General features: G+C 37.7%; 1 protein-coding gene across 1 annotated transcript in view; it reads left to right on the forward strand.

Moving 5' to 3' along the window:
• The window catches only part of ATP13A4 (ATPase 13A4), a 138,102-nt gene that overhangs the window by 50,506 nt on the left and 62,867 nt on the right, over positions 1 to 24,729 (forward strand). Inside the window, exons 4-8 of the mRNA XM_012780244.3 lie at positions 2,507 to 2,577; positions 2,667 to 2,747; positions 4,264 to 4,333; positions 5,891 to 6,025; positions 23,682 to 23,751. Coding sequence (XP_012635698.1) covers positions 2,507 to 2,577; positions 2,667 to 2,747; positions 4,264 to 4,333; positions 5,891 to 6,025; positions 23,682 to 23,751 — 427 coding nt within the window. The remainder of the gene's footprint in view (positions 1 to 2,506; positions 2,578 to 2,666; positions 2,748 to 4,263; positions 4,334 to 5,890; positions 6,026 to 23,681; positions 23,752 to 24,729) is intronic.

Raw genomic sequence — 24,729 nt, forward strand, 5'->3', positions numbered from 1 at the left:
GCTTTGGCTGCACATTCAAATTGCCTGGGGCAAATTATTATAAAAGTATTTATGCCCAGGATGCACTGTAGACAAATTAAATCAGAATCTCTGGGGGTGGCAGGAGACCCAGACAGCAGCATTTTTTCCCAAAATATTGAGGGGGTAGGAGTGTTTTGTTACATGGTTGAATTGTATATAGCTGAAGTCAGGGCTTTTAGTGTGCCTGTCACCAGAGTAGTCTACATTGTACGTGATAGGTAAGTTTTTATCCCCCAATGGCAATTACAGCAACAACAAAAATAAATAAATGGGACTTAAATTAAGAACCCATAATTTTTAAAGCTTTCTGGATGAGTCCAATGAGTAAACTGAGAGTACTGCATTGCTCCATAGCAGTATGACAGTCTCACTGTTTCTCTTTGTGCTTAGGTCATCAGTTCATGAAAATTCAGATTCACATATAAAGTTGCTTCAAGAAATCAGAGGCAACAAGGCACAATTGCCATAAATATTAACCCTTCCCCTCTTTCCCCACTGTTAATACCCTTGGAACCTTACTTCCTAGATTATATTTTTTCTTTCCTTTTTTTCTTTTATCACTCTGTCGCCCTGGGTAGAGTGCAGTGGCATCATCGTAGCTCACTGTGTGGTCAAACTCCGGTGCTTAAGCGATCCTCCTGCCTCAGCCTCCTGAGTAGCTGGGACTACAGACGCGTTCCACCATGCCCGGCTAATTTTTCTATTTTTTGTAGAGAAAAGGGTCTTGCTCTTGCTCAGGCTGGTCTCGAATTCCTGAGCTTAAGGGATCCTCCTGTCTTAGCCTCCTGGAGTGCTAGAATTATAGGCATGAGCCACCACACCCGGCCTCACATTTTTTTTTTTTGTAATAACTTTTTCTCTCCTTCAGTATTTACTATCAGCCTAATCTTTTCCAGTATTTCTTCTTTTCTCTCTCTTTTTACTTGTTTAATGTGGTTAATAGAAATTTGTTTTTAACTGACACACAATAATTGTACATATTTATGGGGTAAAATGTGATGTTTCAATACACATATATTGTGTAATAATCAAAACAGGATAATTAGCATATTCACCACCTCATACACTTATCATTTCTTTGTGGTGAAAACATCCCAAATCCTCTCTTCTAGCTATTTTGAGATATATAATACAATATTATCAACCATGGTCCCCCTACCATGCAATAGAAGACCAGGGCTTATTCCTCCTACCTGTGACTTTGTACCCATTGACCAACTTCCTCTGAATCCCCTTCTCCCCTCTATGCACCCCAGCCTCTGGTAACCATTATTCTACTCTACACTTCTGTGAGGCCAACTTGTTTAGATTCTACATGTAAATAAGATCACGCTTAACTGTGTCTAGCTTATTTCACTTAATACAATTTCTTCAAAACTCATTCATGTTTTCACAATTGACAGAATTTCCCTGTTTTTATGGCCAAATAGTATTCCATTGTGTACTGGTTTCTATTTGCATGGAATATCTTTTCCATCCTTTCACTTTCCAGTCTAACTATCCTTACTAGTTAAGTGAATGTCTTGCAGGCACCATATAGTTGGGTCTTTAAAAAAATCCATTAGGCTACTTTCTGTCTTTTAATGAGATAATTTAATCCTTTTCTGTTTAAGATAATTATTGATAGATAAGGACTTATTACTGCCATTTTGTTAATTATTTTCTAGTTGTCTTGTAGATCCTTTCTTTTTTATCTTACCTTTGCCTTTACCTTTTTATCTTACCTACCTTGCCTTACCTGCCTTCCTTTGTGGTTATTTTCTCTGTTAGCGTGTTTTGATTATTTGTGTTTCATTTTTAGTGTCTGTGTCTTTTCTATGGGTTACTCTACAAGTCTATTGCCTATGAGATAAAGCACCAAATTTCTCATCCTAGCATTAAGACTGCTCATACTCTGATTTTAGTTTGCCTTTACAGCTTCATTTTCCACTCTACAGTAATAGTCCCACTAACTTGCCTCCTTCCTCTGAACTAACTTGTACATAGTCTCTTCAAAATGTCTTCTTTTTTCCTCATCTGAGCAAAATTCTTCCAATTCTTTGACACTGCAGCTCAGATGCTATCTCTTCCATGATGCTTTCCATCATGTTCCCTCTCTATATTTCTACAGCCTTTCAAGAATGTATTTTTTACTTTATCATATTTTCAATTTTTGATATGTACATATTGGACTATATGGTGTAGTCTTTTTATGAAATTTTTTTCCTTCTTAGGTTATGAAGTAGTAGAATGCAGACACTGAATTTTATTTATATCTTTATGTATATAGTAGGCCCATGATACATGTTGATTGAATGGTAACTTCTAATAAAAATGTCATTTGTGTAATAGAAAAGGATAGGATAAGTTTGATAAGGATAAAATTCTAAATAAGCATATTAGGGTTCTATCTTTGCTGCTTCTGCAATTTTTTTTTTATTTACTGAGTTGCTATATATTCTCTGATTCTCAAATTAGAGACTTTCTTAGTACTTTTCTTTTGCAGGTGAGATGCATAAAAGTGCAGAAAATAAGATATGTTTGGAACAACTTAGAAGGGCAATTCCAGAAAATTGGGTAAGTTGCTTTAGCAAGTGCATCCAAAGAAGAAAAATGTTATCTCAAAAACATCGTTGCTAAATATGTCTATCTCATTATTATTTTAGCTCTTTGGAAGACTGGCTCAGTTCTGCCAAAATACATCAAAAATTTGGATCAGGTCTAACAAGAGAAGAACAAGAAATTAGGTACCATGTTATTGTTGCCTATACTAGCTCAAAGGAACTGTTAACAGTTAGCCAAATAGAGAACTCAGTAAATATTTATTTTAACTGATTAATATCAGAAAATGTTGTAGTACTCTATTTAGCATTATTAAATTAACTACTTTCATATACATAATATCACTTCACCTTCAGAGAAACCTGGTTGGGGAGGTAGAACAGACATCATCACCATCCTAATATAACAGATGAGAAATCTGAGGTTCAGATAGGTTTAATGGCCTGGATAAGGTCACACATGTGGAAAGTGATTGTTGAGGAATTGAGTCCCACATCTCTGAGTATAGACTTAGTGCTTTTTCTATTTTAAATAATGTTTCTCAAGGTTATTATAATAATAAAGTTAAGGCAGTTTTGATTGTAATCAAGAAATATATATTACACCGTAATACAGTTAAATAACAATTGTGGATCATCAGAAGAATATCACGCAAGTTGTGTAGCTACACAATTCCCAATCAGTTATTAGGGCAGAAGTACAAGGCTAAGGGAGGGCACTCAAATGTTAAGAGTTCTTGTGCCTTTGAACAAATATCTTCTCTCCTCTGGGCCTTAGTTTACCAGTCATAAAAATGGGGAGAAGGACTCTATAAAGGCTCTTGCTCCTAAATTTCTATATTCATACACTTCTGCCAACCCCATTTCCATACTTTGAAGAAATCTAGAACCTTGCAGCATCAACATCACTTGAGAGCTTGTTAGAAACATATAGAGTCTCAGACCACACTGCAACCCTATTAAATCAAAATCTTCATGTTAAGAAGATCACCAGGTTAACTGTATGAATATTAAAGTTTGAGAAGCACTGCGTTAATACATTTGGCCGAGCTATTTAATCTGAGCATTGATGCAAAAGGCACAGAGAAAGTGGTTATTGTTCTTAACAACAAAATTACTCACAAAGTGCCATTCTTCTGCAAACTCAAAGAAACTCCTCTCTGGTTCTTCAATCTGACGGCTGGATAATTCTGTGTGTAGAGATATTTTTGAGATCCCAGGACCTTTCTAGTAACATTAAAACAAATTACTGCAGCTTCCCAGAACTTTTGAATAGGAATAGGAAAGTAAAAACAGTATTTCCTTATCAATAAAACTATTCTTTCTTAATGGACTTGCGTTTGCTCATTCATGGAACCAGAGCTGGGAAGAGACAGTTGAAGACATGCTAATTCTGAAGCTATTTAATACTTGAATGAGACAATGGGTAATATTAAATGCTCAAATTATTATTTAGGGAAATATTTAGACCTTGGGGAAAGTCTCGTTCTAGAAGCAATATGATCATGTTTATTGTTCTTGCACCTGGGAACCCTGGCCTCCCATTATTTTGAGGAAGATGGGAATATTATATTACAAGGGAGGCTTATGTTGATCCCACAAGTGAGAAAATGAACATAGGATAGACCTTTTTCTGAATGGGTGAAAAATAAGCTTCATCTTTATTGTTGGTGACTGAGTGATCTGTGGTCTCTCCCTATAGGAGGTTAATATGTGGGCCTAATACTATTGATGTTGAAATCACACCAATTTGGAAACTACTCATCAAGGAGGTAATTTCTCCAGTGTTTTCTCTTGGCATAAGATAGAAAATAAAGAAGTTTGGTTCAAATCAATCAGGAGTGCTATTAATACTTGTTAACAAGTAACTGTAATTTGGGAGATATTTTAAAAGAATGACAAACAAGCATATTTTCTTCATACCTATTATTTACTTTTACCCTTTTTTTTCAAGTCCCTCTTTCGCACATGGCCTCATACAACAAAGGGTGTGACACTTATGTGTCTACTTATTATTTAATGACTGGGTGAATGAAATGTTTATTTTCTTCTTCTTTTTAAATACTATCCTACTTAGCCTGTTTCAACCTTGTGAGACTAAAATATACATGTATTTTAAAAAGCAATCTTTTTCTTAGGCAACAGATACCATTTTCTCAGCATCCAAAATTGTAGAAAGAAAAAAAATACCCATCTGTTCAGCCTTATTAGTTATACTGGTCTCAAGGTATATGTGGGAGGGAATGAAGGACTTGACCATCATTTACTCAGTTCAAGTTTTCTTCTTGGACTCTATCATTGGGCTTATCACTTTCCATTTGACAGTGATTGTTATCAAACCGTAACCCTATAGCTCTACTCTAGCTTCCCCTGTGTTCCACCTTCCCTCCCTCTTGGCTTAAAAAAAAAAAAAAAAAAAAAAAAAAAGGTACCTAAGCTCAAGGTGCTTTCTCAATATTTCCAGCAATATTTCAAGCATGAAAGAAACCAAAACAAATTGATAGGAACGGCTTCTGTGTGCTTCCTTTCTAACCAGAGAAAAGGATTATCATTCTTGTTTTAGACAGATGAAAACCAACTAGAGGGAATTTCAGTAAGGGCACAAAGTGTTTTTAACCATAGCAGAATTACAACTGCTAGAGTTAGCATGTACTCTGTCCCACAGCATTCTAAATGCTTGATTGCAGCTCACCACTCTCAGCACAGCTCACTACTTATGAGAAAATGTAGTCTTCAATTCACCCATTAGCCTAAAGTTCTTTAATGCCTTTGGATATGGCCACTGTTATGTCATGGGGAAGGACAATAGATTAGAAGGTTAACTTTGTAAACCTGAACTGATACTTCACTTTTCTGAAGGCCAGTAAATGTAAACAGGAGATGCTAATATCTAGTTAGACAATTATTATGGTGGTCAACATAATGATACATGAGACACCACTTTGTAAATTGTAAAATGCAGCAGTGATTAAAAGTGAGCTCTCTGGGGTCAGATTGCCCAGGCTTAAGTCTTGGCTCTGTGACAGTCATAGTTGTGTGACTTTGGACAAGATCTAAGGCTCGGTTTCTTCACCATTACAATGAAGGTAAGTAATAACTTCTGGTTAATAAGGTAACTATAGGAATTAAATGAGTACATTTGGGTAAAGTTGTTTAGTGCAATGTCTAGCACATGACAATTGCTGACTAAATGTAATAAAAAGAAGACTATGAAAATTGTGTGGGATGATTTATGTTATGGAGATGATTGTGAAAACAAACAAGTCAATGAATAGCTAAGTGTGAAGCTTAAAAATCTCCCTTATCTTCCTCTCTTTGTCTGCCAACAGGTTCTAAATCCATTTTATGTATTTCAACTCTTCAGTGTTTGTTTGTGGATCAGTGAAGACTATAAGGAATATGCTTTGGCTATCATAATCATGTCCGTCATTTCTATTGCTTTGACAGTGTATGATCTCAGGGAGGTGAGTGTTTCCACTAATTTTATGGTCTCAGAAAGGGAGTAGTAGTGACTTCATTGAAATTTTGTTAAAGAGGAGAATCGGGAAGCAGTCATCACCCACTCCATATTAAATGAGACCAGGTTGGTAAATATCTAGCAAAATAGCCAATGCTCAACAAGTTAGTCTTTCCCCTTCCCTCACGTCTCAATCCCTAACCTTTCAAGTTATTTTCCCCCTATCTTTAGCTTACTCAAGACTGATTAGCCATTATAATATGCAAATGTTTATGAATTGTGAATGAGTGGAAAAATACATGCAGAGAATACTGCTGGATCTTGAAAATGGTGCAAGATGAAAATGGAGGAATCCCTGTTTAATATGAACTCCCTTGCCCACCTTTTTGGTTGGTACTAATTTGTCAAGGCCCCCGTTCAACTCTTGGCTTTTTCATGTCTGCACTAGGGTTGATTGCACTATAAATTCATGAATGCCAACCTGAGCAAGCTTTCTGTACATCTCTGGTGCTCTCCCATTCTCTGAAATTAAGGTTTTAAACTATTTTCCACTTCTGGTTTCTGAGACATCTATTGTCCTGTATTCCACTTTTCCTCCAATTCAGCAGATAATCCCTTCACTTATTTCACAAAGAAGGAAGCCATATTACAGGAATTTGCTCAACTCTCCACTATGCAACTGCCAAATGACACAACTCTCCAGCTCCCTCCTTCTCCGACATCTCATTTTAGTGGAGGAGGTGCCCCCTGTCTGTGCTTGAGATACCATTGTCTCCTATGGTGCCTATGCAGTCCACGAATAACTCCTTCTCTCGCCTTCTCCCCCAAGATCCTTCCCACCAACACTTAACATACTCAGGCTTCTCCCCATATAAAAACAAAACTCAAACAAACACAACAATTGCTTATCTTGACCATAGTTCTAACTTCAGCTACTATTGTATCTCTCTTCTCTCTTTTACAGCAAAACTTTTTGAGTCCTTATGCCCATTCTCATCATTTACTTATCTCCCTCCCTTCACTCATGCTAACTTGGCTTTCTCTCTCATGACTCCATTTAAATGGCCTTTGTTAAGGTCACCACTATCATCCTCAAACTTATAGATAGTTTTAAAATTAAAAAAAAATTCTTTTTTAATTAGCTAGTTTTTTCTTAATAGAAGTGGCAATATATGAACATGATAAAAATAAATTTCAAACAGAACAACACAGTGTGAATAAAAATTAAGAATCTCTCCCACTGGGGAACTTTCCAGTGTCTAGGTTCTCTTTCAAGAGACATCTACTGGGACCAGATTTTTGGTGTACTTTTAGCAATATTAAATGCATATGAATTAATTTGTTTCATAGAATGAAAATATACCATGTCTGATCTTCTGTACTTGAATTTTTCACCTAATATATCTTGAATATCTTTCCACTTCTGAACAAATGCACTTTCTCTGGATGTACCATAATTTTTTAACCATTCCAATATGGATAGATATTTAGGTCATTTCTAGTCTTTACCTACTAAAACAATGCTGCAATAATTATCTTTGCACATATATTTTCTCACACACCTACTAATATGTGAGTATGTGTATATATACACATTAAATATATAAATTAAAAGTATATATAATTTATATTACATATAAATATATAGCAAGAATATATGCTTATTTATATATATATTGATATAGAGATATAAAATTTGTGCAATTGAAATTTCTTAGTCATAAGCTAGGTACAATATTTTAATACATGTTATCAAAATGCCTCTTAAAAAAGTAATACCAATTTACACTCCTTCCAACAGTAGATAAGTGTTTGTTTCCCTTATCTTTGCCAAATGTAAGTAAAAATAGAATTCAATAACTTTAATAGCATGTTTTCCATTATGAATTGAGATTTTCTTCACATTTAAGCTATTTGTATTTCTTTTACTGTGAACTATTTGTGTCCTTTATTGATTTTTATTGGGTTGTTGGTGTTTTGCTTGCTGATTTTATGATCCACTTGCAGTAGATACTTTTTTCTCCTGAACATATTTTATTAAACCTCTCAGCTACATTTGACACAGTACACAGTTATTTGCTCCATTCTTTCTGAAGTGCTCTTTCCCTTTTGCTTTGGTGACAACACACTCTCTATCTTCTCCAGTTGCCCCTTGCTATTCCCTTTTGATAGCTTATCCTCCTCTACCTGACCTTTTCTTTTTTAAATGGGTGTCTCAAAATCAAAATAATATGAAAATGCATACAATGTAAAGGCTCCATCTTCCTCTTCCCCTTCACTTGGCCAAATATTTTTATTAGTTTCTCATGCATTCTTCTAAAAATGTTTCCAGGTGAATGAAGCAAATACACACACATATATTTTCTTTTTCTTACGTAAGTTGCAAGATAATTACATTGTTTTCTACCTAGCTAATTAAAAAATTACTAATATTTCTTGAAGATATTTTCATATGAGTACGTTAGAGAGTCTTCATTATTTTTATAGCTATATATGCCAATGACTCTTAAAGACATATGCTAGCCACTTTCAAATTTGTATATATTTTTCAAGTCCAAATATCTCTTTTGAGTTCCAGACTCATAGCCTTAACAAATTATTTGATATCCTCACCATAATATCCACAAATTATCTTAACTTCAACTCATTCAACAAAAAATTCAAGAACTATTTTTCCCAAATCTCCTCTTTTAGGCTTACCTGATTAGGTAACAGACACCACTGACTATTCAGTTGTACAAGTCACAAATCTGGTTGTCATCCTTGACACTTTCTTTTTTCTTCTTTTCAATTGTGCAGCCAGTCCTATTGATTTTCTCTTCTAAATATCTCTTGGCATCAGTCACTTTTTCCAATCCTACCCCTATTATAGTTCATGTTAGCTAACATTGTCTCCTGCCTGGCAGTCACCTCCCATCTGGTCTACGTGAATCCATTCTTGCAGTCTTCCAACTCACTTTCCATGTAGCAGGCTGAGCCATGGTTTTAAAATATCAGTGAGAAATGGGCCAAGATAGCAGACTAGATGCAGCCTGAACAATCCACTCTCACAGAGAGGAACAAAAGCAGTGAGTACCAATTCACCTTCAATCAGTTGTCTACGAGAAAGTCCTGGGAATCAACAGAGAGGCGACAAAAGGCTCTTAAGGTGAAGGAGAGGAAAATGGGCAACCTTCTCGGCAGGATTGAAGGTACATGGGTAAGGCGCCCATACATGGGGAAGGGACAGAGGAGAGAATCTAGGGCTCCCCACTTCCCCATGGACACTGCAATCTGAGTAGTGGGAGGGCCCCTCCACTGCAGCAGGCTGCTGGACTGACACGGGGAGCTGACTGGAGACTGTGCAGTGGCACTGATCTGGAGAGGAGGCACAGCAGCATCCCGCTGGCTTACAAATCCTGGTGCTGTGGCTGACATCATTTTGGGGTCCCAGCCCCAGAATGTTGCATTGACTGGGGGGTCAGATTTGTTGCTGATGCCTCCTCATCATGTTTGCCAGGCTGGGGAGGAAACAAGGAGGCCACCACTCTGTATCCTGCGGGTAGGTGCTGCATGCTGCCAGTAGCTGGGGAACTTGGGAAGGGTGAACAGTCAGACCTCAGTGTGCCTATCATCTGTGACAACTACAGGAGAACAGGAAGATGCAGGAGACCAGCAGTGTTAAAGGGTCACAGTGCATCCGATCCTCTCCTGCCTGGTCAATCTTCTGGAGTAGGACTCAAGTGCACCATCCAGGGACCTCTCCTCCCTCTCTTAACTGAGCAACAGAGTTCCCAATGGAGGAAAAAAGGGCACCACAAAGCAATTTATCTTGAGCTAAAAGAAGAGATTTCAGATGAAAAGGAACCAGCATAAGAACTCCAGCAACATGAAAAAACAGGCTATTTTACACCACCAAAGGATCACAGTAGTTCTCCAGCAACAGCCTCTAGCTAAAAGGAAATTGTTAAAATGTCAGATACGGAATTCAGAATATGGATATGGAAAGTAAGATCAATGGGATTGATGACAAAGTTGAAAACCAGCACAATGAACCCCCGAAAATTCACTATTATGAAAGAAAAGTTCATTAAAGAGATAAATAGCATAAGAAAACATAAACAGAGCTTATGGAAATGAAAGAGTCATTTGGGGAATTTCATAATACAGTAGAAAGTTTTAGTAACAAACTAGATCATGCAGAAGAAACAATTTCAGAGCTTGAAGATAATAAGGATTTCAAATTAAGCCAGTTAGTCAAAAATATAGAAAAAATCACAAGGAATGAACAATCTTTCTGAGAAATATGGGACTATATAATGCAAATGGATATAAGAATCATGGATGTTCCTAAAGAGAAGAAGAAAAAACAAAAAGCATGGAAAACCGGCTGAGTGCAGTGGCTCATGCTTGCAAATCTAGCACTCTGGAAGGCCAAGATGGGAAGATTACTTGAAGAGTTCAAGACTAGCCTGAGCAAAAGCAAGACCCTGACTCTACTAAAAATAGAAAGAAATTAGCTAAACAACTAAAAATAGAAAAAATTATCTGGGCCTCGTGGCACATGCCTATAGTCCCAGCTACGTGGGAGGCTGAGGCAGGAGGATTGTTTGAGCCCAAGAGTTTGAGATTGCTGTGAGCTAGACTGATACCATGGCACTCTAGCCCAGACAACAGAGCATGACTCTGTCTTGAAAAAAAAAAAAATCATGGAAAACCTATTTGAAGGAATAATTAAGGGAAACTTCCCTGGTATTGCTAGAGATTTAGACATCCCTATACAAGAAGGTTATTGAACATGTGGAAGATTCATAGAAAATAGGACATCACCAATGCCTATAGTCATCAGTCTGGCCAAAGTCAAAATGAAGGAGAAAATCCTGTAAGCCGTGAGATAAAAGCAACAAGTAACTTATAAAGGAAAACCCATTAGACTAATGACAGACTTCTCAACAGAACCCTTATTAACCAAAAGGGATTGGGGTCCTTTTTAGTCTTCTTTTTTTTTTTTTTTTTTTTTTTTTATTTTGGCATATTATGGGGATACAGACTTTAAGGTTTCAATAAATGCCCATTCCCCCCCTCCCCCCAAAAGTCTGAGTCTCCATCATGACCATCCCCCAGATGGTGCACATCTCACTCACTATGTATGTATATACCCGCCCCCCTCCCCCCTCCCACCTGCCCAATACCCTATTACTGTAGCACCTATGTGTCTACTTAGGTGCTACTCAGTTAATACCAGTTTGCTGGAGAATATATCTGGTGCTTGTTTTTCCATTCTTGGGATACTTCACTTAGTAGTATGGGTTCCAGCTCTAACCAGGAAAATATAAGATGTGCTATATCACCATTGTTTCTTAGAGCTGAATAGTACTCCATGGTGTACATATACCACATTTTATTAATCCATTCTTTGATTGATGGGCACTTGGGCTGTTTCCACAGCCTTGCAATTATGAATTGTGCTGCTATAAACATTCGAGTGCAGGTGTCTTTTTTGTAGAGTGTCACTGGATCATTTGGGTATATGCCCAGCAATGGGATTGCTGGATCAAATGGTAGATTCAGTTGTATCGCTTTAAGGTATCTCCATATTGCTTTCCACAGAGGTTGAACTAGTTTGCAGTCCCACCAGCAGTGTAGGAGTGTTCCTCTCTCTCCGCAACCACGCCAGCATTTATTGTTTGGAGATTTTTTGATAAAGGCCATTCTCACTGGGGTTAAGTGATATCTCATTGTGGTTTTGATTTGCATTTCCCTGATGATTAGAGATGTTGAGCATTTCTTCATATGTTTGTTGGCCATTCTTCTGTCTTCTTTAGAAAAATTTCTGTTCAAGTCCTTTGCCCACTTTTTAATGGGGTTATTTGATTTTTTCTTCCTAATTTTCGTGAGTTCTAAGTATATTCTAGTTATCAGTCCCTTATCGGATGCATAGGATGCAAAAATTTTCTCCCATTCTGTAGGCTGTCTGTTTACTTTCATGACTATTTCTTTGGCTGTGCAGAAGCTTTGTAGTTTGATCATGTCCCATTTATTTATTTTTGTTGCTGCTGTGATTGCCTTTGGGGACTTCTTCATAAACTCTTTGCCCAGGCCAATGTCTAGGAGAGTGTTTCCAACTTTTTCCTCTAGAGTTCTAATAGTTTCATATCTTAGGTTTAAGTCTGTTATCCAGCGTGAGTTGGTTTTTGTGAGAGGTGAAAGGTGTGGGTCCTGTTTTAGCCTTCTACAGGTGGCTATCCAGTTTTCCCAGCACCATTTATTGAAGAGGGATTCTTTTCCCCAGCGTATGTTTTTGTCTGCTTTGTCAAAGATGAGATGGCTATATGAGGATGGTTTTATATCAGGATTCTCACATCTGTTCCACTGGTCAATATTCCTGTTTTTGTGCCAATACCATATTGTTTTAATTACTACAGCTTTGTAGTATAGTTTGATATCTGGCATATTAATGCCTCCCATTTTGTTTTTGTTGCCTAGAATTGCTCTTGATATTCGGGGTCTTCTTTGGTTCCATACGAAGCGTAAAATTATTTTTTCTATATCTGTGAAGAATGCTGATGGGATTTTAATAGGTACTGCATTGAATCTGTAGATCAGTTTGGGTAGTATAGACATTTTGACGATATTGAGTCTGCCGATCCACGAGCATGGTATGGATTTCCATCTGTTTACATCCTCTGCTATTTCCTTCCTCAGTGTTTCATAGTTCTCCCTGTAGAGGTCTTTTACCTCTTTGGTTAAATATATTCCTAGGTACTTTAATTTCTTTGTTGCTATTGTGAAGGGAATTGAGTCTTTGATTTGGTTCTCAATTAGATTGTTGTTGGCGTATATGAATGCCTCTGATTTCTGTGTATTAATTTTGTATCCTGAGACTTTACTAAATTCATTGATCAGTTCCAGGAGTTTCTTGGTTGAATCCTTGGGGTTTTCTAGATACAATATCATATCATCAGCAAACAGTGAAAGTTTGATCTCTTCTGCCCCTATTTGGATACCTTTGATTCCATTTTCTTGTCTGATTGCTGTAGCCAAGACTTCCAGCACTATGTTGAACAGAAGTGGAGATAGTGGGCAGCCTTGTCTGGTTCCAGTTCTAAGTGGGAATGATTTCAGTCTTTCCCCATTCAGTATGATGTTGGCTACGGGTCTGTCATATATGGCTTGTATCATTTTTAGGTATGTCCCTTCTATGCCTATTTTCTTAAGTGTTCGTATCATGAAAGGGTGTTGAATTTTGTCAAAGGCTTTTTCTGCATCTATTGAAAGGATCATGTGGTCTTTGTTTTTGCTTCTGTTGATGTGGTGAATTGCATTTATAGATTTACGTATGTTGAACCATCCCTGCATCCCTGGGATGAAGCCCACTTGGTCGTGGTGGATTATTTTTTTGATAAGTGTCTGGATTCGGTTAGCTAAGATTTTGTTGAAAATTTTTGCATCTATATTCATTAGGGATATTGGTCTGTAGTTTTCTTTTTTTGTTGCATCCTTTCCTGGTTTTGGTATCAGAGTAATATTCGCTTCATAAAAGGTGTCGGGGAGGTTTCCGTTCTTCTCGATGTTGTGGAATAGTTTCTGCAAGATAGGTACTAGTTCTTCTTTGTAAGTATGGTAAAATTCAGGTGTGAAGCCATCTGGACCGGGACTTTTCTTTTTAGGGAGATTTTTAATTGCTGTTTCTATTTCAGCTGTTGAGATTGGTCTGTTCAGGGAATCTATTTCTTCCTGGTTGAGCCTAGGGAGGCTGTGTGTTTCTAGAAATTTGTCCATTTCCTCCACATTTTCCAGTTTGTGTGCATAAAGATTTTTGTAGTATTCATAAATTGTATCTTGTATCTCTTTGGGATCAGTTGTGATATCTCCTTTTTTATTCCTGATGGAGCTTATTAGAGATTTCTCTTTTCTGCTTTTCGTTAGCTTAGCCAACGGCGTGTCAATCTTGTTTATTTTTTCAAAGAACCAACTTTTTGTTTTATTAATCTCCTGAATAGCTTTCCTGTTTTCAATTTCGTTTAGTTCTGATTTGATCTTGTTGATTTCACTTCTTCTGCTGGGTTTGGGGTTGGTCTGTTCTTCTTTTTCCAGCTCTTTGAGTCGTTTCATTAGATTGTCTATTTGTGATCTTCTTGCCTTTTGGTTATAGGCATTTATGGAGATAAACTTTCCTCTCAGAACTGCTTTAGCTGTGTCCCAGAGGAGTTGATAACTTGTCTCTCCATTGTCATTTTCTTCATAGAAGTTTTTTATTTCCGTCTTGATTTCTTCATTTACGAAGTAATCATTTAGTAGGAGGTTGTTTAATTTCCATGTTTTTGTGTAGAAATGTGAGTTTCTGTTAGGGTTGATTTCTAGTTTTATTCCACTGTGATCTGAGAAGGTACATGGTATGATTTCTATTTTTTTAAATTTCTTGAGATTTTCTTTGTGTCCTAGGATATGGTCAATCTTAGAGAATGTCCCGTGAGCTGATGAGAAGAACGTATATTCAGTGGATTTTGGGTAGAATGTTCTGTAGATGTCTGTCAGACCCAATTGTTCTAGAGTTTTGTTTAAGTCCATTATTTCTTTATTAATTTTCTGTTTGGAGGATCTGTCTCGTGCCGTCAGTGGGGAGTTGAAATCCCCGGCGATTATGGAGTTGCTATTAATCCATTTGCTTAGCTCCAGTAAGGTTTGCTTTATGAATCTGGGTGCACCTAAGTTGGGTGCATATATATTTAAAATTGTTATCTCTTCTTGTTGGACTGTGCCCTTCACCATTATATAATGACCCTCTTTGTCTTTTACTACTTTTGTTGGTTTAAAAACTAAATCGTCTGAAATTAGAACTGCCACACCAGCCTTCTTTTGGCTTCTATTTGCTTGGAATATTGATCTCCACCCTTTTATTTTTAGTCTATGTGCATCCTTGCAGGTTAAATGTGTTTCCTGAAGACAGCATATACTTGGCCTGTATTTTCTTATCCATTCAGCCAGCCTATGTCTCTTGAGTGGAGAGTTTAAGCCATTCACATTTATTGAGAGAACTGATAGGTAAGGTAGATTACTGATCATTCTGTTGGGTTGGATGTTGTTGCTATGATTTCTGTCTTGAGCCATTGTAATATCTGGCCTTTAATATCTTTGGGTTTTGGTTGTTTTTATATCCGTGGATTATTATTATGATGTTCCGTGCATAACGCTGTTTTAAGTACTTCTTGTAGGGCTGGTCTTGTCTTGGTGAATTCTCTGAGCCTTTGCTTGTCTGCGAATGTTTTTATTTCTCCTTCATATATGAAGCTTAGTTTTGCAGGGAATAATATTCTAGGCTGGGCATTGTTTTGTTTCAAAAGAGTGAGAATGGGGTCCCAGTCTCTCCTTGCTTGTAAAGTCTCATTAGAGAAGTCTGATGTTATTCGAATTGGCTTTCCCTTGTATGTCACTTGCTTCTTTTGTCTTACAGCTCTTAGAAGGGCCTCTTTAGTTGATACCTTGGTCAGTCTGATGACTGCATGACGTGACGTCTTCCTGTTTGCATTGAATCTCCCAGGGGTCCTCTGGGCTTCTTGAACTTGTATATCGAGATTTTGAGCAAGGCCTGGGAAATTTTCCTCTATTATATCTTCAAAAAGCTTGTCCAGCCCTTGAGTGTTGTCTTCCTCCCCTTCGGCTAAACCTATGACCCTCACGTTAGGTTTTTTCACATAATCCCACAGCTCTTGTAGACTTTGGTCTTTTCTCTTGTTTCTCTGCTGTATTTCTGTGACTGATTTATTTAATTGGAAGGTGTTATCTTCAAGCTCTGAGATTCTTTCTTCTGCTTGATCTACCCTGTTCTTGAGACTTTCCACAGTATTTTGTAGTTCTCTGAGTTGATTCTTCATCTCCAGGACTTCGGTTAAAGTTTTCTTCACTGTGTCAATCTCTTTGTTGAACCTTTGTTCCATTTCTTGGAGGTTTTTTGTGTTTTCTTGGTGTTGGTTATTGAGTTGTTGTTGCAGCTAGGTGAGTGTTCTTATGATCCACATACGAAATTCCTTTTCTGTCATATTGGTTGCCTGATTTTGGTCGGTGTCCGTTTCTAGGGGGCTGGTGCTCCTCCTTGGGGGTGTGTTTTCCGTTTGGTTCTTCATATTTCCTGAGTTCTTTCGCTGATTTCTTCCCATGTCGATCAGTTGTTGTTTCTTTCCTTAGGTTATTGTTTGGGTATTCACACACCTTGTTTAGTTTCTGAGGTGTTAGGTGGTGCCTGTGGGTGAAATTGGACCACTCCCTGTATATTGAGTCAGTGGGTGCCGTGGAAAGGCTGTGCAAGATGCCGTCCCTGTCAGTAGGTGGCGTTTGCTTGGAGGAACAGGCTATGGTGTTGATTTTGAGTCCTGTTATCAGCTCTCGTTCTGGGTGGAGCTGGGTTGGGTAAGCCTGCCCTCAGGCCGTTAGCAGGGGTCAAAGTTCTGTTCTCTGCTGTCAGGGCGGGGCTGGAATGGTCCTGCTCAGCCAGAAAGTCTGGGTGTGGGGGTGGGGCTGTCTGAGACCCACAGTCTGCAGCAGGCCTCGCTTCTTTCCACCCTCCCCAACTCCGCAGCTGCTCCTGAGCCTCTGCCAGCAGGCCAGACCACAAGCCACCAGGCCTCCCCGGACTGTGATGCCGGCGGGGAGGTTCCCTGCACAGGAACGCCACCTGGGTTGGGCGCACGGCCTCCTCCTGGGACGCCGTTCCGCCCGATCCGCCCCTGGAGGCACACAGACCTCAGTAGGCTGTTCACGTATAATCCTTCTGTGCCCCGGGCAATGCTAGCCCTCGGTGCAGGGGATCTGGTCTGCAGGTCCGACTTCTGGGTCCCAGAGTTCAAACTGTATTCCCACCAGGGAGAGGGTTTCCGGTCCTAATTCACCCACAGGGAGCCCAAGCTGGGTCTATGTCTCTCAGCCTCTGAGTCGGCACCGTTTTCCTGGGAACACGGTGCCAGCAGCACCTGGGAGGGCGGGCGGGGTCCCAAACGGGAAGGTCCGTTCCCTGGAGGTGCCTCCGGCTGGTGGCTGTATTGTCTCTCTGGGCAGCCGCGGGTAGGGTCGGCGGAGGGGGGGAGGAGGCAATATGGTGCCTGCCGCGCGGCTCTCCGTGCACACGGAGGTGCCCGGAGGAAGTTGGGAACCTGGTGCCACGTCTGCTACAGGCTCACCGTTGGCAGGCGGCGGCAGTCTCTGGGCTGGTGTCCGCAGGTCTCTCCACCCGCTGGGGAGCCCACCAGCAGTCCCGAATGCAGGGGAGGGGAAACAGCGAATCCACCTACCCTTGCCGCTGGTCTCCGGGCTGCTCCGGTGGTCTCAGCCTCCAGTTCTCCTCCTCAGCCTCCTCCCGTGGAGTCTCCCGGGGTCTCAGGTACCCCTCCTTCCGGCCCTTGTCTGCTGTATGCTCGTCTTCTTGCTTCTTTCCTCTAGTTTCTGCTAGAATCGGTCTTTTCTGCAGAGACCCTCTGTCTGGCGGTGTTATTCGTCCGCCATCTTGCTCCGCCCCCCTAGTCTTCTTAAAGATAATAACTACCAGTCAAGATTTTGTGTCCTGCAAAACTAAGTTTCATAAATGAAGGAGAATAAAATCTTTCCCAGACAAGCAAACACTAAGGGAATATGCTACTATTAGGCCTGCCATACAAGGAATATTTAAAAGTGTTCTATACATGGAATGGAACAATCAATACCCACCAGGGTAAAAACATCTGAAAGTTAAAACTCACAGCTCTTATAAAACAGTAACAAACGAGGGAAAATAAAATGACAAGGTATCATTCAACAGGATGAACAAAATGGATTCCCACATGTTAATACTAATACTGAATGTGAACTGTCTTAATGTTCCACTTAAAAGACATAGACTGGCTAAATAAATGAAGAGTCACAATTTAACTATATGCTGTCTCCAAGAGAAACACATATAATTCACAAAGACTTAGCCGACTCAAGGTAAAGAGATGCAAAAAATATTCCATGCAAATGGAAACCAAAACAAGCAGATGTAGCCATTCTTATATCAGATAAAATTGACTTTAAATCAACAATGGTAAAAAAAGAAAAAGATGGTCATTATATAATGATAAAGGGAGCAAACCAGTTAGAAGACATTACAATCCTAAATATATATGCACCTAACACAGAAGCTCCCAGATTAATAAAACAAATTCTACTAGATCTAAGCAAAGAAATAAACGGTAGCATCATAATTGCGGGGGACTTCAACACTCCACTGACAAAAGCAGACAGATCATTGAAGCAGAAAATCCACACAGAAACACTGGACTTAAATGAGACTCCAGAACAAATGGACCTAACAGACATTTATAGAACACTCTACCCCAAAATTCACAATATACAGTCTTCTCATCAGCACATGGGATGTTTTCCAAGATTGATTATGTCTTAAGCCACAAAACACATCTCAGAAAATTCAGAAAAATTAAATTCATACCATGCATATTCTTAGATCACTGTGGAATAAAACTAGAAATAAATTCCAATAGATAAACTCTGAAATTCATACAAAGTCATGGAAATTAAACAGCCTGCTGCTGAATGGTCTTTGGGTCAATGATGAAATTAAGAGGGAAATCAAAACATTTTTTGAACTGAATGACAAAGGGGACACAAGTTTTCAAAAACCTATGAGATACAGTAAAAGCAGTGCTAAAGGGAAATTTTGTAGCCTTAAATGCCAGAAAAAAAAAGACAGAAAGATCACAAATTACTCAGTTAATGTCACATCTCAAGAAATTATTAAAAGAAGAACAAAGCAAACTCAAATCTATCAGAAGAAATTTAATAACCAAGATCAGAGAAGAAATAAATGAAATGGAAACAAAAAAATACAAAGGATAAATGAAAAAAGTTGGTTCTTTGAAAAGATACACAAAATCAATACACCACTATCCAGATTAACCAGAAACAGAAGTCTCAAAAAAGCTCAATCAAAAATGAAAAAGGAGACATTACAATTGACACTACAGAAATACAAAATATCATCCATGATTACTATGAAAACCTCTGCTCAGAAACCGGAAAATCTAGAGGAAATGTGTATATTTTTGAAACTATAAAACCTCCCAAGCTTGAATCAGGAAGCTTGAATCAGGAAGAAATAGGGGAACAGACAAATAATGAGTAGAAATAATAATAAAATAATCTCCCAACCAAAAACAAAACAAAACAAAAAAACTGGACCACATGGACTCACAGCTCAATTCTATCAGATCTACAAAGAAAAACTTGCAGCTATCCTACTAAAACTGTTCCATAATATTGAGAAGGAGGGAATCCTCCCTCACTTATCCTAGGAAGCCAATATCACCCTGATATGAAAGCCAGGAAAGAACACAACAGAAAAAGAAAACTACAAACCACCATCCCTCCTGAACCGAGGTGCAAAAAATCCTCAACAAAATACTCACAAACTGAATTCAACAGTACATCAAAAAGATAATTCACCACAGTCAAGTGGGTTTCATCCCAGGAATACAATATATGCAAATCGACAAATGAGATTGACCACATAAACAGAACTAAAAACAGAAAACATATCATCCTCTCAATAGATACAAGAAAAGCATTCAATAAAATTCAGCTCCCTTTCTTGATCAAACCCCTCAACAAACTAGGCATAGAAGGAACATACTTCAAAATAATAAAGGCCATATATGACAAACCCACTGCCAACATCATACTGAATGGGGAAAAGTTGAAAGCATTCCCACTAAAAACTGGAACAATACAACAGTGACCACTGTTACCACTTCTATTCAACATAGTGCTAGAAGTCCTAGCCAGAGCAGTCAGGCAAGAGAAAGAAATAAAGTGCATGCAAATTGGGAAGGAGGAGGTGAAACTGCACATTTGCCAATGATAAGATTTTAAATCTATAAAACTCTCAAAACTCCTCCAAAAGGCTCCTAGAATTGATAAATAAATTCAGTAAAATCTAAGGTTATAAAATTGCTACACACAAATCAGTAGCATTTCTATATTCTAATAACAATCAAGCTAAGAGTCAAATAAAGAATTCAATTCCATTTATATTAGCTGCAAAGGAAATAACATGCCTATGAATATATTTAACCAAGGAGGTGAACGATTTCTACAAGAACTACAGAACACTGATGTAAGAAATCATAGATGACACAAATGGAAAAACATCTCATGCTCATGGATTGGAAGAATCACTATTGTTAAAATGTCCATACTGCCCAAAGTGACTTACATATTTAATGAAATTCTCATCAAAATTCCAACATAATTTTTCACAGATCTAGAAAAAAAAATCCTAAACTTCATATGCAACCAAAAAAGAGCCCAAATAGCCAAAGCAACGCTAAGCAAAAGAACAGATCTGGAGGCATCACATTATCCGACTTCAAATTACACTACAAGGTAACAGTAACCAGAAGAACATGGTCCTGGTATAAAGGTAGACACATAGCCAGTGGAATAGAATAGAGAATCCAAAAATAAAGCCATATAACTGCAACTAAGTGATTTTTGACAAAGTAGACTAAAACATACACTGGGGAAATAAAGCCCTATTCCATAAATAGTGCAGGGAAAACTAGATAGCCATGTGCAGAATGAAACTGAATCCCTATCTCTCACCATATTAAAAAAATCAACTCAAGATGGATTAAAGACTTAAATGTAAAACCTGGGGCTATAAAAATTCTAGAAGACAACATAGGAAAAACTCTTCTGGACTTTGGCCTTGGCAAAGAATTTATGACTAAGAGCCCACAAGGAAATACAGCAACAACAAAAACAAATAAATGGGGCTTAATTAAACTAAAAATTTCTGTGTAGTAAAGGAAATAATAATACAGAAAATAGACAACCTAAAGAATGGGAGAAAATATTCATCAACTAAACATCCAACTAAGGGCTAATATCCTGAATCTATAAAGAACTCAAACAAATCAGTAAGAACAAAACAAATAAAATGGACAAAAGACATGAACAGATTTTTTTCAAAAGAATATAGACAAATGGCCTTCAATAATATGAAAAAATGTACAACATCATTAATCATCAGGGAAATGCAAATTAAAACCACATTGAGATACTACCTTAACCCTGAAAAAGTAAAAAAAAACAATAGATGCTGGCATGGATGCAGTGAAAAGGGAACACTTATACCCTGTTGGTGAGAATGTAAATGAGTACAACTGCTATGTATGGAGATTCTATGTATGTATGGAGATTCTTCAAAGAATTAAAAGTAGACCTACCTACCATTTAATCCAGCAATCTCACTACTGGGTATCTACCCAAAGGAAAAGAAATCATTTTATTAAAATACACCTGTACCTGAATGTTTATCACGGCACAATTCATAGTTGCAAAGATACGGAATCAACCTATGAGTGGACCAAAAAAAAAAGTAATATAGGTATATATATATATATATATATATATATATATATATATATATAGTACTCCATGGTGTGTATGTATAAATATATGTGTACACCATGGAGTACTACTCAGCCATAAATAGGAATGAAATAATGCCCTTTGCAGTAACTTGGATGAAACTAGAGACTGTTATACTAAGTGAAATATCTCAAGAATGGAAAAGCAAATACCACATGTTCTCACTTACAAGTGGGAGCTATAGAGAGATATATATAGTCATAAAGTGGTGTAATGAACATTGAAAATTAATAAGGTGGCAGTATTGAAGGGGGGAAAAGGGATTAAAAATCTACTTATCAGGTAAAAAGTATCCTGTTCTCACTGTGGGTACAACTGAAAGCCCTGACTTTAGCATGATATGATTCATCCATGTATTAATAAAAAACACCCCTTGCACCCCTTAAATTTTTCGAAAGACAAAAAAAAAATGCCAGCCAGTACATGATTATTCCTATACTCTTATCACCAAAATACTTCCAGATATTTCCATTCCTCTTACAATAAACTTCTAAATCTAATTGTGGGCTTTAGCTCTACCTCAAAGGTTCTCAAACATTTCACATAAAATATATATTCAAAGATAACTATATTTTCTGAAATGAAAATAATTTATTGAGAATAATGGCATTGTTTTACATTTTTGCAAATCTTAGTGTCTGGCTTAATAGAAGACACCTAGATTCTCATAACTTCCATATTCAAGCCATTGTGATATTAAACATCATTCAGCCTCTAGAAAACTCTACTGTACACTTTTGAGAGAGTAAGATTTTCAAGGGCAATTAATGTTTTAGTGCCCTTATGAAAATACTTTACCTTCTCAGCCCCTGTGAGACGTTCTGAAAGACCCCAGGAATTGAGGGCCACTGCTCCAACTGAACTTGTAAATGCTGCTCTTGCTTATTTCTCCTGCCTTAATTCTCCCAGCATGTCCCTTGCTTTCTGCCCTCCAGACATGTTAGTGTTTTTGTTTCCTGAATGTACTCTTTTTCTAGCTTCAGAGCATTTGGTCATGTCACCTGGAATTTTCCGTTCTTTTCATCTCCATGATTTGCCCTCTCTGTCTTGACTAAATAACTTCTACTCAGATCCTAGGTTCAATGTTGCTTCTTCAGGGGAGATTTCCCTTGATTCCTTTTGCTATACATGCTTCCAAAGCACTTTATTTTTTCCTTCCTATTGCTGATTATAATTTTACATTTATGTATGTGATTATTTGATTAAAATGTATTTCTCTAAGTAGGTTGCAAATTCCTTGATGGTAAGAACTGTATTTCTTTTGTTTACCATTCTATTCCCTTTTCTTAGTGTAGTGCCTGGCATTTTAAAGATTGCTCAATCAATGTTTGTTGGTGAATGCACAAAGGAATAAAAGAATGAGTTAATAACATAATATTCTGTCTTTGACTTTATAGGCTTCTATTAATCATTCTTAGAACATGTTTATCAGATTTGAAAATAATTTGAAGCTAGAAATTTTTATTTTTTTATTTTTGGGAGATGGGGGTCTCACTCTGTCACCCAGGCTGGAGTGCAGTGGTGCGATCATAGCTCACTGCAACCTTGAACATTTGGGCTCAAGCGATCCTTTTGCCTCAGCCTCCCAGAGTGCTGGGATTATAGGCATGAGCCACCACACCCAGCCTGAAGCTAGGAGATTTAAGAAGTGTCTTAAATGACAAAATCGGGATAAAAAAAGGAACACACTAAATGATTTGGATTTTTAACTCCCAGAACTAGGTAGGCAGTCTTTCACACAATAGTTGTTCAGTAAGTGTGGAATCCAATGTAATATATATATATATATATAGTCTCCTTTTATTGATTCACTGTCAATGTCCCATATAGTTTAGAGTTAGAATAACAAATATTAGGAGGAAATAGCAGAAACCACCAAACTCCTTATAAAGTTATAGATTAGGAACTCTGATGTGGGAGAGCCCAAAGCTTAAATAATGCTTAGTAGCTCTTCAAGCTATTTTAATATAACCCAATATATTGAATGATAAATGTCCCTGATGTCATCTACTTAAGGAACTAAACACATATACTTCTTATTGCTGGATGAAGAGCACTACAGTCAGATGCTTTTTCACTTGAGTAATAGGCTCCTCAGTCTTTGTTTCTAGCCAGTACTTTCAACTGGCAATAAGACAGTTCTCCATTTCCAAGCTCCTTACTTAATAATACCTGGGACCTAGACTCAAATAGATAAGCCTTTTCTATTTTCCCTTCTTTTTCAGCAATCTGTAAAACTTCACCATCTAGTTGAGTCACATAATAGCATTACAGTCTCTGTATGTGGGAGAAAAGGTAAGTTCCATTATTTTAGAACTATGTGCTATCCATGTGGAATCAGAAGAGGATTTGAATTTATATTTCTGATTGTTCCTACTACTCCCATCTTCATATGCATCTTTTCTTGTGCATTTGCTTAAAGGGATGAGGAACTTTAGCTCTTTTCACCTTAAAACACCACTTTTGTGAGATAGAATTGACATGTAATAGACTGTACGTATTTATAGGGACCATTTGATAAATTTGACATATGTATACACCTATGAAACCATCCTCATTTTCAAGATAATGATCATCCATCAGTCCCCAAAAGTTGCCTTGTGCCTGCTTGTAATCCTTTCCTACCCCACCCACTACTTCCCCATCTTCAGGCAATCGCTTATCTGCTTTCTGTCACTGTATATTAACTTCCAGGTTTAGAATTTCATATAAATGGTATTGGATAGTATGCATTTTGGGGTCTTTTATAACATATTTTGGGTTAGTTTTGGGAGTGATCAAAGTTGATGATTATTTTGAAATTCATCCATTTTGTTCAGTGTATCAATAGTCCATTCCTTTTTATTCCTGAGAGTATCCCATTGTATGGATATACCAGTTTGTTCATCCATTCACCTGTTGATGGACATTCGAGTTCCAGTTTTTGGGTATTGTAAATATAACATTTCTCTGAACATTTGGATACAGGTCTTTGTATGGACATGCACTTTCATTTCTTATGGGAAAAGACCTAACCATGGAATGGCTGGGTCACGCGGTAGATGGATGAGCAATATTTTAAGAAACTTCCAGAGTGTTTTCGAAAGTGGTGGTACCTTTTTACATTCCCACCAGCAGTATATGGGAGTTTCAGTTGCTCCACATTCTTGTCATTACTTGGTATGATCAATGCTTTTCCTCAATTTTAGACACTTTAACCTGTGGTAGTATCTCATTGTTTTAAGTTTGCATTTCCCCAGTGACTAATGACATTGAGCATCTTTTCAAGTGCTT

This window comes from Microcebus murinus, chromosome 1 (genome assembly GCF_040939455.1).
Source record: "Microcebus murinus isolate Inina chromosome 1, M.murinus_Inina_mat1.0, whole genome shotgun sequence".
Lineage (NCBI taxonomy): Eukaryota > Metazoa > Chordata > Mammalia > Primates > Cheirogaleidae > Microcebus > Microcebus murinus.